General features: G+C 40.5%; 1 protein-coding gene across 1 annotated transcript in view; it reads right to left on the reverse strand.

Annotated features, from left to right (window-relative positions):
* tex264b (testis expressed 264, ER-phagy receptor b) overlaps positions 1 to 15,992 on the reverse strand; it is a 30,019-nt gene that overhangs the window by 12,627 nt on the left and 1,400 nt on the right. The window contains exon 2 of the mRNA XM_080001660.1: positions 12,176 to 12,397. Coding sequence (XP_079857786.1) covers positions 12,176 to 12,397 — 222 coding nt within the window. The remainder of the gene's footprint in view (positions 1 to 12,175; positions 12,398 to 15,992) is intronic.

Consider the following 15,992-nt stretch of genomic DNA (forward strand, 5'->3'; position numbering starts at 1 on the left):
CTCGCATCCTTCTAACCATTTATACAGCAATCATTCTCACAGCCAGATGTCTGTTTGTTTAGTCTCCCCGGTATTGAATGGTAAAAGACAACAGCCAATCACAAGGACCCAAGAAAAAAAATTATACCGTATTTTGATGAAATGAATTGACCAAAAAAAAGCGAAACCGCGGGCAAAACCGAACACCGACCTTAGTAGCACGGCTCTAAAGGTCTACGTTTAAGACTAAAGAGACATCCAAGATGGTTAAAATACAGCAAAAAACAATCAAGAAAGGATCATTCATAATGCATCTTAACTTCACTTAAACAGCTTTAATGTTTACTCTGAGAATCTGCCAACAATACATACATTGTGGTATTTTAAAACTACGAGGTCCAGGAGCTAAGAATACAAACTCACTACTACACTTGAAGTTCCTTTGGAAATAACGCTGATCCCTCCCAGTATACAGTATACACTCAACCTGTCAGTCAGTGTTTAGGTTTTTCTGATGGGCCGTGCATTTTAAGCCCTTCTAGAGAAGGCTCCCAGGGGAATCATCTACATGAGGATGCACCAATTCTCTCTCTCTCTCTCCATCACATATGCCTTTGGATAAATAAATGAAAATGTATAGCTTATTTTTAGAGCTCTTAGCAAGACCTTAGGACCCTCCCTTGTGGAATACAAGCTACCCACATATTCTTGAAATTTTCTCTTTTGCTAGAAAGTCATTAAATCTTTCCACTTATACCAGTTAAAATAATGTACTTTTATAAAATAAGTATGCTGCTTGTTCGTTGTCCAGCTTTTGAGGTATAAATGACAGTGCACGCACAAAGAGGTGCTTGTCTGCAGATGGCTCCTTTCCAATTTGTAAGCTATATCTGTGTCAATTTATAAGCAACAAATAAGCACTTCTTGCTTTCAAAATGTATTCATGTCATTACTTATATAATTGTCTTTCAGACAATGGATAAACCTTAATAGGATGGGTAACAGTTTTGCTCCTAGCCCAAAACACCCTGGCAAATGTGAACTACCAAAAGACCATGTTAAAACCAAAAGACCACTCAATACAACACTTGTCTTCAGTCCTTGTCAATTTGTAAAAATGTGTTAAGATATTGAATTGAACATGAGCCTAGATACTGAATCCAAACATTTAGTTCACAACTTGTATTTAGTAAAATACTCTTTGCAGTCTGCTATTCAACCCGTGAGTGTACGTAGATCCCGGCAATGACGTTTCAACCACCAATGCAAAACAGGTTTACAACTTCTGAGTTTGGAAAAACAAGTTCCAGGAGTGATTTTTAAATTGCAAGTGGGATTGTATTGGACAAACTTGACCACAAACAGGGACGGGGGGGGGGGATAAACAAAAAAAACAAAAACAGCACTCAATCTCCACAATAACCCCTTGGTTGGCAGAAGGAATGAAATACAACTCACAGGTGTGAAGGAGAGAAAAGTACTGCTTAACAACTACATAACTTAAAATAAAAAACTATTCTGAGATATATATATATATATATATATATATATATATATATATATATATATATGTTACAGTTTTGCCTTTTAAGAGTGTCATGTCAGGGTATGATTCTGATGATTACAACATGGTAATAGCATGATGATAATATCCACTGATAAATATTACGGCAACTTTAGAATGATATTTTAAAAAAAATTTAAAAAAAGATATCCCTAATTCTTGGCAAAAGATCGCCTCTCACGGAGGCAGATTAGACATTATTTAGCACAAGCTAGGAACAAGCGTTGAAGAGTCAGACAATGAATGAGGTGTTGATTAGCGTCACCGCCTGATTCTCTATTAAAAAAAAAAAAAAAAAAAAACCCTTGACACCTTGGTTTTGGCTCCACATGAGTCACTAAATACAAGATAAGATGCATTGATTCCTCCTTCACAAAACTAGTTATGGTGTTAAAATGGTGCCTGGAATGGATGCTACAAAGAAGATCCTTATTTTCCCCCATCCGCCAGCCCAGGAATTAACACCAGTCGCTGCAGGGATTCTGTCGTTTGGCACGACCCCGATGTAGACCGTACAGGAAGGTTTCAATGTCTTCAAAGGCAACGACGGACACGACAAGACATCATATAACTGTATGCATTTAAGAGCACGCCCGCCCCTGCATGAATAAATAAAACATTAAAATACATTTAAAACAGGTATAGTAGCATTTTCTCTATCAATATTCACAAAAGAGGTTTTCATCGGCTTTTGATTGATTTTTCCTGAGGCTTTTTTTTTTTTTTTTTCCTTTTTAATTGAGTGCATGCATGTATTTGCTCCATGCATACAGTTTATCTTTATTTGGGCATTTACCCACACATGTAAATATGCTTTGAAAAACTCTTCTATATTCCATACCAAATTAAATGTTCTATACAAATAAAGTTTTATTTTATTTGTTTTTTTGCTTGCCTGCTTGAGACAGAGGGAGAACGGGCGCTTTTTCGAGGGGATAAACTTTCTGCACGGTCCTTATCTTGGTAGAGATCTGTGTTTTCCTGCACAGTGTCATCTGGAGTGTTACGGCCCACCATCAAAACCCTGAAGAGTAGGAATCAACGACGGAGCAAAGTAAAAGGTTTACCATCCTCAGCAGCAGGAGCATTGTAATTCAAGGGCTGGAGACATCTGTCTGCTTCCTGCAGCCCATGTCCTAATGACAATAATCCATTCGATTATGGAGTAGACCGATGCATTTAAAATGGATTGACAGTCCACTCTCCAACGACGCTCTCTACTTTTAACTTGCCTACCGTGCTCGAAGGTTTGAATTCATCTCAACGTTGTCTTTGTGGTTTGTGTTTGAAAGTAATAAAAGACATTTTTAAATCTTTCCTCAAGACAAATGATTGACGGTTCCGTACCAAACAGTGGCTGGCAGCAGCTGCCTTCGACTACGCCTAACAAAGTTACTTTGAGTAACAACATTATTTGCTTTAATTTATTCAGCTCTGCCAAATTAAAGACAGGCTGGTGTTTAAAAATCATTGAGGTGAATAATGCACTTAAGTCTCTTCTTTATCTTCCCTAATTCCTTACACTTAATCACAGGAGGCTCAAGCCCCCTGGACCCTGGTTAGGTGCCCAAACCCTACAGCTCAGCTCGTACTTGCTCAGCTCAAAATTGCTTCTTGAATTACTTTTAAGGAAATCCACCAGGGGGACACTGGGGACAAGCCCTTGAATTTGCATCTCTATCTCGACAAAGAGAATTGGTGTACTTTCTTGGCCAGTGATGAAGATTAATAGGTATGTGTTTGTATGAATGTCCATAAGTGCTAGTTTACGTAAGCCAAAAAAAAATACACAGACACGTGTATGTGCTTTCATTTCAGAAACCTGTGATATCCACATTTGCAATTAAATGGGTTATGGGAACAAACAAAAATCTATTTGGGATCAAAAATGAGCTGGAGATAAGAAAACAAATATCAGAGTTCCTTTTTTTTTGACCCAGTTCTGTGTTTTTGCACACTTTTATTATCGAGACACTTCAACTGTTCCCCTCTCGAGGGATTTGAATCAGTGAAGCTCTACTGTCGCCAGCGTATAATGAGACGATATGCCACGCGGGGGCCTTGGGGATAAAGGTTCCGTAGCAGCGAGTTTGTTTATCTGAACACCTGAGTCGATTCTTCCATTAACATGAGTCAATGGAAACAGAATTATTTAAAACAGTTTCCATTAAAACAGGGGAGGTAGCTACTTTTGAAAATGCGGTGATAAAATCAAAGCATTCACAATGAATACATTTAATTTGTTGTGGGGTTCTCGGTTATATATTAGCATTTCTTAACCATATGGTCACAGATGGAATGTGACAATCCTAACAGGGTTGCAGATATGTTGCCATAAAAAAGCTTTGTCTGACGTTGTATATTTACAATCTGTGACAGTATGACACACGTTTTGATATTTTGGCACTCCAGTCAGTTCAAAAGATGTGAAATGACAGAGTTACTTTTAAGGCTCGTGGAAGTATTACACTCCTTGTTTAATGTAGTTCAGGAAGAACGATAATAATATAAAGTTATACCAACATTATGGCAATGACCACTGTATGCCCAATATATTTAAGTAGATGAAAATTGTATTTGGTAAAGTATTTCTTTTAAATAAGTATTTCACATTAAATTTATTATTACGTATTAATAAATATGCATGCTTTTCAGTGGCAACCCAAGCGGTAAAAATGAAATCATTGTTATATTCACATTGGCAACCGTCTCCTCAAGGGCATTTACAATTTGACACTGGAGAGGACTCCCACGATTTGGAAAAGTCTCAAGAGGAGACTAACCCGAGGAGTGAAATGTCTTGATAAAGGGCGCACAATACACGCAATACGATGGAGGAAAATCACTTCATTTTCACCTCCAAGTCAAGTGTCCAATGTCATTTACACATTCATGGAAAGACATGGCCTAATCACACCAGGGAAACAAGTTCCCACCCCACCATCCTCTTATGTATTGACCACAAACAGTAGTAGACACAGAACTTAAAAACAACTTCTGTTTAACAAGGAGCAACCTTGTAAGCTGGAGTTTTGATTATACATATTCGTTTTTGCATCATTAAACTTAGTAAAGGCACTAGCTATTTTGTCTGTGAAGAGAAATCGGGCCATAATCATTGTTTCAAAAAAATATATTACCACTCCATCGAGCAACATAGCAAACTTACAGCCTGGTCCCACGTCGCACAATGAACTTTGGAATTCAAATAATGTATTCCATTTCAGACCAGATCAATCATATGCAGATGTGATATTTAGCCCAAAAACACGTCTAGAGATTCCCAGCTGTTGGAGGATAAAAGTCATGTTTGGGCATTTGACTGGTAACCCCCACTGAGCCCTTTGTGACGGGAATAAGCTTGGACTGTCGGTCGGTGCCTGATAGGAACAGGAGCAAGTCAAAAAAAAGCCAAGCATGACAAGTAAAACATAATATGGCAGGGACTGGTGACGTAAAGCGCAGACATGTTCTTGTTAAATGTAGGGATTTATTAGCATCAGAGATATTAATTCTGATTTCATTACATTTCTTTTTCTAATGACATGCAGAATCCAACATTCACTAATTCCGAGCAAATATAATTAAAAAAAAAAAAATCACTTATACCAGAGGTGTTGACTGATCCTCCAACAAAAACAATCCCACAGTCACAACTTTAAATATCTACAGCGTGAATTTTTAGGCATACTAAGCTCCATTTGCTCCCAACACACAACCTTACTTCCCATGTGAGTCTTAATGTGGCTGTAAGTGGCGGCAACACGACTACTACATTTGGCTAGACTCCCTTACTTTACTGAATAAATAAATCCCATGACCTTTGCTGACCTTCCTTAAAACTGAGTCGCCATTTTCTAAGAGGTGGCATGTTTAACAGGCCCTGCGGACAAGCAGCTGTGCGGTGTTGTCTCATTTGTAAGCATTTAGCTTGAGATAATGAGCTGCATCAGATCAGCTCCTTATGCCACAATACGGCAGCCATCATGGTGGAGAACAAGTCACCATCACCTCAGTAGGGAAGACAGACGCTTAATGAAGCCCATTTTAAAGAGCGAAGGGAAACGTGTTTGATATTCAGCCCAGAATGTCTTCGCTGGCAAGACTTTGCAGTGCCCCAAAGGAAACAAATGTTCCAACATCTGCCTTTTTTTTTTTTTTTACAGACTTTTAGATCTCTGAATGTCAGCAGCACCTTCTTCCACCTCCCATTTCATAGGCCAGGCTCCTAAACTAAATTCTCAAGATGCCAGAGTACCTGCGATGTCGCCCATCACTACAGAGAACGAACACCAAGTGAAAAGACTGTGGCGGGTCGATGGTCTCGGTCTGAGTAGGCAAATATCAGGGGCAACCGTGGGGCTGCCATTCAAAGGGCGTGACAGCCTAAAATAAGTCTGCCATGACAGGTCGGGCCAGGCTAAATGCTGATGAGCTTGTCTGGAAAGGTCTCGCCACATGGGACGCACAAAGTGTCAGCCATTACAAACATGTTTAGCACTCAGCCAATTCAAAACACTACGGCAGAAATGACTTTCTGATGGCAAATCGGGGTTCACATTAACGAGCATGCATGCTAATATAGAAAAGAAAATGTTAATGGGAAGCCAAACGGTAATGCTAAGCTCAATAGGCCAAAGTTATTTTTAAGCAATACAAATTAAAATATTAAATAATAGGGAAAGACGGCAACATCAATAACAAAGAAATATTCATTTGATTAGTATTAGGGTTTACTATGTCTTATGGCTGTGATCCTATTATTGTAGAGCTAAGAAGGAATATATGTTACAAATCTTTTTTTTTTTTTTAAGATGGTGTGAAACATCGGCATAGCCAGAATCTATAAAATGTAACCGACCATGCATGCAACCATACAAAATGAGTTACCAGTCTTCTCTGGAAAAACATTATCTTAACTCACTTTGAATGCCTGAATATCAATGGGTCTTTTGCCACAGTGTCCTGAAAAAATACAAAAAAAAAAAAGTTTTCAAAGTGAACTTTGAAAACACTGCTGTTTTTTTTTTGGCACTTCTCCAATAATGAAATAAAAGATGCCTGAACCATGGACACAAAACACAAAACAGTGATTTAACACATTCTTTCTCATGTCAGAGAAAGCCAATGAAGCCAATCTGCCTAAAATGTTCGACCATTTGAATTTCTGCTGGTAAATGGCATCCTGCTTATCTGTATATCAGTCACTCAAATCAGAATGATTAGGTCCATCTACAGAAATAAAAGCATTACCTCTCAAAGCCCATCCCTACGTGCTCGTCGTGAGAGCTGGAAACAGGTAATGCTGACCAACAGGGCTCTGGTGAAGCGCATGGGCCAATCCCCCGTGACGTGGATATAAATGCTTACAGAAACATTGATAATGAGTAAAAAACCCAGAAGCCTTGGAGAAGAAGACTCTACAGGCAAACATGCCGAAGAGACTATGAAGGCGCATACTGAAAACCATATGGAGAGGGTGCGGCGGAATTTTCTATCCTCTAGGCAACCTACTAACATCGCAACCTGGAACATCAGGACCATGTACCAAGCAGGGAAAACGTCAGTCATTGCAGAAGAGATGAGGAGGTACAAGATCTCCGTCCTCGGTCTGTGTGAAACCAGATGGATACAGACAGGAGAAGTCAGACTGGCAACCGGTGAGTCCATATTATACTCTGGACATCCGGATGATAAGGTGCCACACACGGAGGGAGTAGCATTTATGCTCTCCAAAGAAGCACCCTCACCAGTTGGGAGCCAATCAACTCCAGAATCATCACTGCGCAATTCCAAACAACACAGAAAAGAATCAAGCTTCAAGTCATACAATGCTATGCACCCACCAACAATGCCGATGAGGAATCAAAGGACAACCTCTACAATCAACTGCAACAGATACTCCAGACCAGACCAGAAAGAGACATCATTTAGCTCATGGGAGACATGAATGCAAAGGAGGGAATGGACAACAGTGGACACCATCTGGTAATGGGAAAGCAAGGAATTGGCACCATGAACGAGCACGGAGAGATCTTTGCTGATGTCTGTGCAGACAACAACCTAGTCATAGGAGGAACACTCTTTCTCCATAAACCCACCCACAAAGCCACTTGGGTATCACCTGACCACACTACTGAAAACCAGATCGACCACATATGCATAAACAGGAAGTTCAGACGCTCTCTCCTGGATGTTCGAGTGAAGAGGGGAGCAGACAGCGGGTCAGACCACCACCTACTGACAGCTAAAATACAACTGAAGCTGAAACGCTGTAACAACACCTGTGACAGAGTCAAATTCAACATCCAGCTCGTCCAGGACATACACCGCGTTCCAAATTATTATGCAAATTGGATTTTAGTGTCATAAACATTTAATTTTTTTGTTTTTCAATTAAACTCATGGATGGTATTATGTCTCAGGGCTCTTTTGATCACTGAAATCAATCTCAGACACCTGTGATAATTAGTTTGCCAGGTGAGCCCAATTAAAGGAAAACGACTTACGAAGGACGGTCCACATGATTAAACAGGCCACAGGTTTCAAGCAATATGGGAAAGAAAATGGATCTCTCTACTGCCGAAAAGCGTCAAATAGTAAATCATCTTCATGCATGACAATGCACCATCTCATGCTGCAAAGAATACCTCTGTGTCATTGGCTGCTATGGGCATAAAAGGAGAGAAACTCATGGTGTGGCCCCCATCCTCCCCTGACCTCAACCCTATTGAGAACCTCTGGAGCATCCTCAAGCAAAAGATCTATGAGGGTTGGAGGCAGTTTGCATCAAAACAGCAGCTCTGGGAGGCTGCTCTGACATCCTGCGAAGAAATTCAAGCAGAAACTCTCCAAAAACTCCCAAGTTCAGTGGATGCAAGAATTGTGAAGGTGATATCAAAGAAGGCTCCTATGTTAACATGTTACTTGGCCTGTTAAGATGTTTTTGATTGAAATAGCTTTTGATTTCAGTAAATATGACCTCCTAATGCCGCAAATTCACTAAAAGACCATTTTCAGCTCTTTATAACCTATAAAATGTTTTGAAGCTCTGTTGTGCATAATAATTTGGAACAGTGCATTTAGAGTTTTATTTTTGAAAAAAATACTGTTATCATTGGAAGGGTTTGTTAAATAACATTTGAATTATACCAAACGGTTGACGACTTAAAAATTATACTGACTGTCATTTGCATTGCCTATTTTGGAAAATTAGAGAAAAATATAACTTGCATAATAATTTGGAACGCGGTGTAGGAACAACTGAACTGTACCAAACCACCCTACAGAACAGGCTCCAAGCCCTGAAAGAAGAGGACAAAACACCAATGGAGGAGCGTTGGAAATGCGTGAAAAACATACAGAAGGAGACCTGTTCAGAAGTGTTGGGAAGGAAGAAAACAAACCACAAGCCGTGGTTGTCAACAGAAACACTAAAAGGATAGAAGAGAGGAGGATAAGAAAACACACAAAAAACAACTGCAAAACACGAGCACAAAAGGTGGCAGCCCATAGAGATTATGAAGCTGCAAACAAGGAGGTGGAAAAAAAAAGCGCTAAACGCGACAAAATAAATTACATTGAAGACTTGGCACAGCAAGCGGAGGTCGCAGTCTCAAAGAACAACTCAAGGATCTCTACCTGACCACAAAGAAACTAGCAGGCAAGTTTAGGCGGACAAACACACAGATCCGCAACAAGCAGGGGCAACTCTTGGAGAAGGAGACCTCAGGGAGTGTAACAACTACAGAGGGATCATGCTGCTATCAACATCCGGCAAAGTGTTCAATCGCATTATCTTGGAGAGGCTGCGGAAGGGGGCTGATGAAAGACAGAGAGAACCAGGCTGGTTTCTGGAACGGAAGATCGTGCAGTGACCAAATTGACACCCTCAGGATCATCATCGAGCAGTCCATAGAATGGAACACCCCTGTCTATGTCAATTTCATTGACTTTGAAAAGGCATTTGACAGCGTAGACCTGGTGTTGCTGTGGAAGCTCATCGCTCACTATGGTATCCCTCCGAAATATGCAAACATCATCAAGAACACATACCAGGGTATGCAATGTCAAGTGCTCCACCAGGGATCTGCACATGAAAAGATCGAAGTGCTCACTGGTGTGAGACAGGGCTGCCTCCTCTCTCCGTTCCTCTTCCCCCTATGTATCGACTGGATCATGAAACAAACAACCAGCAATAAAAAGAATGGCATCCAGTGGAGTCTGACAGAACACCTTGACGATCTCGACTTTGCGGATGACATCGCACTGCTCTCACATACACACCAACCGACGCAGGACAAGACAACACGGCTGGAAACAACCGCAGCTGTGCTTGGACTCAAAATAAATGGGCCAAAAACCAAAATCATGCGGATTAACAACAAAAACATGAATTCCATAACACTCGAGGGCCACTCTCTTGAAGAGGTCAACAAATTTACCTACCTGGGAAGTGTGATAGCTGTGGATGGAGGGTCAGAAGAAGACGTAAAGTCGAGAATGGAAAGGCTAGAGCAGCATTCAACACCCTAATCAAGATATGGAAAGCAAAAAACATCTCTCTCAAGACCAAGCTCAAAATCTTCAACTCCAACGTCAAATCCGTACTGCTGTACGGATCCGAAACACGGAAGAACACCACTACCATCATAAGCAAGCTGCAGACATTCATGAACCACTGCCTAAGACGCATCCTTGGGATCTTCTGGCTAAACACAATCAACAACATCAACCTGTGGAAACGCACCAACCAGGAACTAATAGAAGTACAGATGAATAGGAGAAAGTGGATCTGGATTGGTCCCACACTGAGAAGAGACAAAACAGCAATAACCAAACAGGCACTGACATGGAACCCACAGGGCAAACGGGGGAGAGGTCATCCCAAGAACACCTGGGGAGGGAGCACAGAGCAAGAGTTCAAGAAGGAGGGGCTGACGTGGCAACAGCTGGAGAAGATGGCCCAAGACAGACGAGGGTGGAGGCGATTCATCAATGGCCTATGTTCCGAAAGGAATACAAAGGCCTAACTAACTGACAGGCATAAAAGTCTTAACATTCAGGAGGGACTACACATGATTTTCTGAAATAGATAAAAAATAAAAAAATGTAATCAAGCTTAAGTATGCTGCCAAAAATGATATGATCAAATATACTATCAGATGGAGGTAGGGACAACAATGAAATATGTCCAACAATAGGAAAATTATACGATAACAGACTAAATGTAAGATGGTTTTCTGCCCATGCAGCTGACCTGTTAAGACAGGTCAAATGGAAAGCATACAGAGGCCAGGTTTGCACAGCGTGTCGGCAGATGGCTGTGCCAGCGCACGCGTATTTCACCTTCGGAAGACCAGTCCTGTCGGCTTCCCATTGTGCTGCCACCTGTGCTACCCCGCAGCATAATTAAACAACTGTTTGTCAACAAAACCCTCAGCACGGTGACTCATTTCCCCAGCGTGGAAAGAGCTCGGAATTGTGCAGCGCTAAAAGAAGCTCAGGAAGACACTTTCTTTCTCACAGGCTGCATCCGAAACGGCATTCCAGCACACTATTCAGTACGGCAGATTAGTATGCCAATGGATTTAGTATGTCCAAAGTATGCGGAAAAAGTAACAGGATGACGTATTACAACCTGGGAAATATTGCAGTATGCCAACACTGCACAGTACGCTATGTTGAAAGGAAGTGGTGTTTCTATGTGAAGATGTAGTATGTCTGAGAGAACACACACACACACACACACACACACACACACACACACACCTCTGTGAAGGTATATCTTCTCTCTCTCCCGTCTCTCCCTTTACAGCCAAATCGTTACGGAGGCATAAAGAATGGATTTTATTTCTATAATATTTCTCTGCAAAAAATGAATGTTTAACTTAATTTCTGTCTAGCTATAATTAAGCTGAGCAAAGGAGCATTATACGGCTGGTTGTTGATCACTTTTTCCTCCTTTTTAATGTACTGCCTTGGTATCCTTTGCCCACACTAGCGCTGAATCACTGTCACCCACTCACACATTATCTTTCCATCCATCCTCGTTTTCTATGTTAAATACTAAGAGTGGAATCCTAAGCAGTTCAAATACTTAAGAAAACAGTCACAGAATTAGGCAAGAAAGAAATGTTGTGCGCCCGATGGTGATCCTGTTTCATTGTTAAAGATGCTATCCACCCGTATTTTAAATTGTTAAAAAATATTATGTGTGAAATATGAATCTAATAAGGTTGTACACCGAAAAACAACAGTTGATGGTTAACAATCTCGACACCTCTATATCCATGCACGCTTTCATGAATACAAACAATGCAAATTAGACCTGCGAGTTGGTTGAACAACAAACAAACACATACAGTATGGACACACATACAGTATATACATGAGGGCTGAGGAACTTAACCTGTTCATCTTTGCAATTAATTTGAAATGTTGAACACGTTAACATTAACATTAATGAACATTTAACCTGGACGTGGGAGAATATCGGACTCCTTGCAGTTCTGAATATATTTTGCCCTATCAATGAATGCTTTTCATGACATTTCAACACGCGATTAAATGTAAGACCTTGGTTTGATGACAGAAACTTTGACAAGCAAAAAGGTCCTAATGACTTCATACCTTTATATAGTTTTCTAGCTGTGGGTAGACCCGTATTATGGCCAGGACAACAGAGAAGAAGGTCCGGTGGGGGAAGGAGGTTGTGACTGCATGCATGACTTCTGGGAAAGAGAAGAACTTAAAGCCCGACTTCTCATAGCGCTGCCGCAGCTTAGCGCTGGTCTCATCGCCGCCCTCGCTCAGAATACTGCCCACAGCGTAGCGGCCCCATCGTCCCTGAACCTAGACGCAAAGGTGGTAATAGAAAGAGAGAGAGATGGAGAGGAATGGAGAGGAACGCAGAAACAAGTGGTTATTATTCAAATTGCGAGCTATGAGGGGCGAAGACAGCCTCACCAGTTATTTCAATTTTCTTTTCTGGTTGTCAGTGTACTATTTCCACCCGCAATATTTATATAAATTGCATCTCTACAAGACAGGTATGTGGAACTGTGCATTACGACGCTATGCCACCTTTACAAACAAGCTCTTGATGCTCTTGAACTAAAGCAATGAGTTGAATAAAACCACAGCTCATGCGGCCTCTTGTCTAGTCGCTTGTTCCACCCGTGGTCTCTAAAGTTCAGTTATCACAATCATTACATATTAGCCTGATTGCAATTATTTGGGCTAATTGCAATCTTTTTCTAAAGTCATATAAAAGTCTACAGTCATGTTTCCATCCATATTTAAGAGAACTTTTAAGCCAATGTCAGAAATGTTCCGCTGTTCAGTGTCAATAAAGGTGTCCTTCATAAAGCGGATACGTATTTTTAAACCATTCCAGGCTGATACTATGATAGTGGTGTAAAATGAACAAAAATAACAATTTAACTGTGAATTGCAATTATTTGTAGAACAATCAGTATCTTATGTAATTAACTCAAATTGAATGAATGTGACAGCCTGAACTCTAAAGGACAACCCAAAATACCCAATCTCTTACATAAGCTAACTACCACTTGGAGTATTTCCAAAACATCTCACTCAAAAGACTGCTGAGACGACTGAGCAGGTCCTTTTCGTTAAAGTCTATCAAATTTAATCAATATTGCAGACAAATGTATAGATACAAAATCAAGAAAAAATATACATAAATTCTTTGCAATGCAAATGTTTAAGAGAAATATCAAATTTGTCTGAGCACTAATTGGTGCATTTGGCAGCTCAACAATTGCGTTTCCTCCCATTCTGGGCAGCCCGGCGCCCATTAAAAATAAAGAAGAACCAGACACTTCCTCCAAATGAATACTCTTGGGACATCAAAGTCGTCTTCACTCTGAGTTCAGCTGCTGCGTTCTGCTCTCGGATCCTTCCGCCGAGTTTTTCCTTCAGGGAGGACAGGGGTCATAGGCTGGCTTTCCGCAGCATGCTGCTTTTTGCAGTTTGCCTTTTGACTGTTTGGCAAATGGAGGAACTATGCTAAATAAGTAAATAATATGAACCATCGTGATGTGCTAAATTAACATATTTATGTTGGGCTCAAACATAGCCAGAGCTTACAGAATCTCCTTTTTCTTTCAGTTCTCTATCGCAGGTCTGTTCAACCGGTGGCACAATCAATACAGACTGGATATTTGGAGTTGGAATGAACTGTATAGTTTGATAGAATTTACATGTTTTCTTTAGGACATAATGTTTTGGGAAAGTGTAAGAAGTCTACCAGCTTGAAAAGGAGGACATGTGTAAGTGATGAGTGAAATGTAATGGAGCAAAATGGGTGAATTTGAATTACACAATGTAACAATTGATTAACTTGGGTGGGATTTGTCAGTTAACTAAAATTTCCCTCAAACTAAATATTCATCGCTGCTTTTATATTGAAGATTACAGTGAATTATGAATCATAAGTTATTAAAAATGATCTGGTCTGGGTATATTTCTGTGGTAAGAATCCTATACCATCCAAGACCTCTCAAGTCAAGTCAAGTCACACTTTATTTATAAAGCATGTTTCATACCAGGGCAACAGAATGCGCTTTACAGAGAAATACAATCAAAGAAAGATATAAAATGTCTGTGCAACCATAAGAACAGTCAGTGCAGAATACACACACACACACACACACACACACACACACACGCACGCACACGCACGCACTTTAGAGTTAGTACGAGGGATGGTGAAAAGACCACGGCCTGTGGACCGGAGAGCTCTTGCTGGTTTGTGTGTAATGAGCATTTATTTTATATACTGAGGTGTAAGGCCATTTAGAGTTTTATTAGGCACTGGCGTCCCACCATGAGATGCCTTTTTTGTCATATTCTTTTTACTGCTGATATTTAAACCATTTTATTGTCCTATCTCTATATTGATAATAATTATTAGCAGGATAAAAAAAAAATCCTGAACAAAAAAGGATCAATTGAGTTTTTCTGCAGCAGGTGAATAACAACCAGTCTGAAAATCAGGTTGTCCTTGGCTATACACTTTCTAATACAGATGTGGCCATTGCTTACACCTTTCATAATGGTTAGAATGGAACCACATTAAGCCATCTACAAACCTTGAGTAAAAATGTGCTCAAGATCTGGAAGGAAAATTCAACAAACATGTTGAAGTTCTGCACAGAATAACTGTCCCAACGGGCTCCGTGCCAATAAATGATTTTGTTATTAACTTAACTTCCCAAATGTATATATTTTTGAAGAAAGAAATGATATTTCTGAGCAGCAATCCTGGACCAACTGAGCTGGAACTGTGAGAGCATGGTGTTACAGTCCACATACAAAGTATGACTGGCAATTGACACAATTTTCTCCTTTGTGTAGGACTTTATACATATCTGAATCACTTACATATGGAATATGACAAAGTTAGGGAGATGTGTCATTCCATCTTCACCAGAAATCCAAATATGTCAAGAGTTCAGTTTTTCCACAGAGGTTTTGTTTTGACATTTTTACATCTCAATGACCATGAATACTGATTGGTCCAAAAGAAAGAAACATGCTGAACACGCCTATAGTTTTGAGACAAACTTGCTATTCACAACAGGTCCAACGTACCCCCACTGTGTTGGGGAGGTTACTGGAGAGAGAAACCTCCAGCATTTGAAACTGTAAAGATCTATCCAAGAGGGTTCAGTCAAATGGGAGCTATTTGAAGGCAGAGACAGAGCGGTACCAGCCCTGTACCCATGGCAACCATCTCGGGCCCTACTCAAGTTTTTAGTGTGGTCTATTGTTTCTCCGGAATAGGTCATTAATGGAAGAGCAAGTGAAAAATCTGAGAGGGACATATTAAGCTAGTCACTTCAACACCTGCCCCACCATCTAAAACACCAAATCCCAATTCCTCTATCTGAGAGCTTGAGGCTTCTGTCTTGAGGACTGGATGGCATCCCGAGGCTTGAACACTAATGAGCTGGGATCATTATGCCAATTAGCTTAAGTTCGATCAGGACTTGGCTGTGACTGTGTGCAGAAGACTGAGAACCCACAGCAAGCCTAATTGCAGGCTTGGGAAAAAGAGGATGGGCATTACAAAAAGGGGTTTTTCAAGTAGAGCTTTGAGAGTCAGTCATTGAATTCTGGTTACAATCCATACTTGTGATGCATGCTATGGTAGGCTAATGTAGTGCCAACAAGGAGAGTAGAACCGATGGCCAGTTGTGGCCTTGTATACATCCCTCAAGGCAGTGCAATGTGGCTACATGCTGAAGAAGTCCATTTTGAATATGAACAGCCTTGATATACTTAGTTGCCAAATTGCCAATATGAGCCTCCATTTGCTTTATATCTTGCCTCTTGTATGTGGATCTATGAATAAACACTGCATGCTGGACTTTGAATTGTGTTATTGAATTCAAGTTGCAACACATGTCATAGCAGAGAC

Source organism: Zeus faber (genome assembly GCF_960531495.2).
Source record: "Zeus faber genome assembly, chromosome: 5".
Taxonomy (NCBI): Eukaryota; Metazoa; Chordata; class Actinopteri; order Zeiformes; family Zeidae; genus Zeus; species Zeus faber.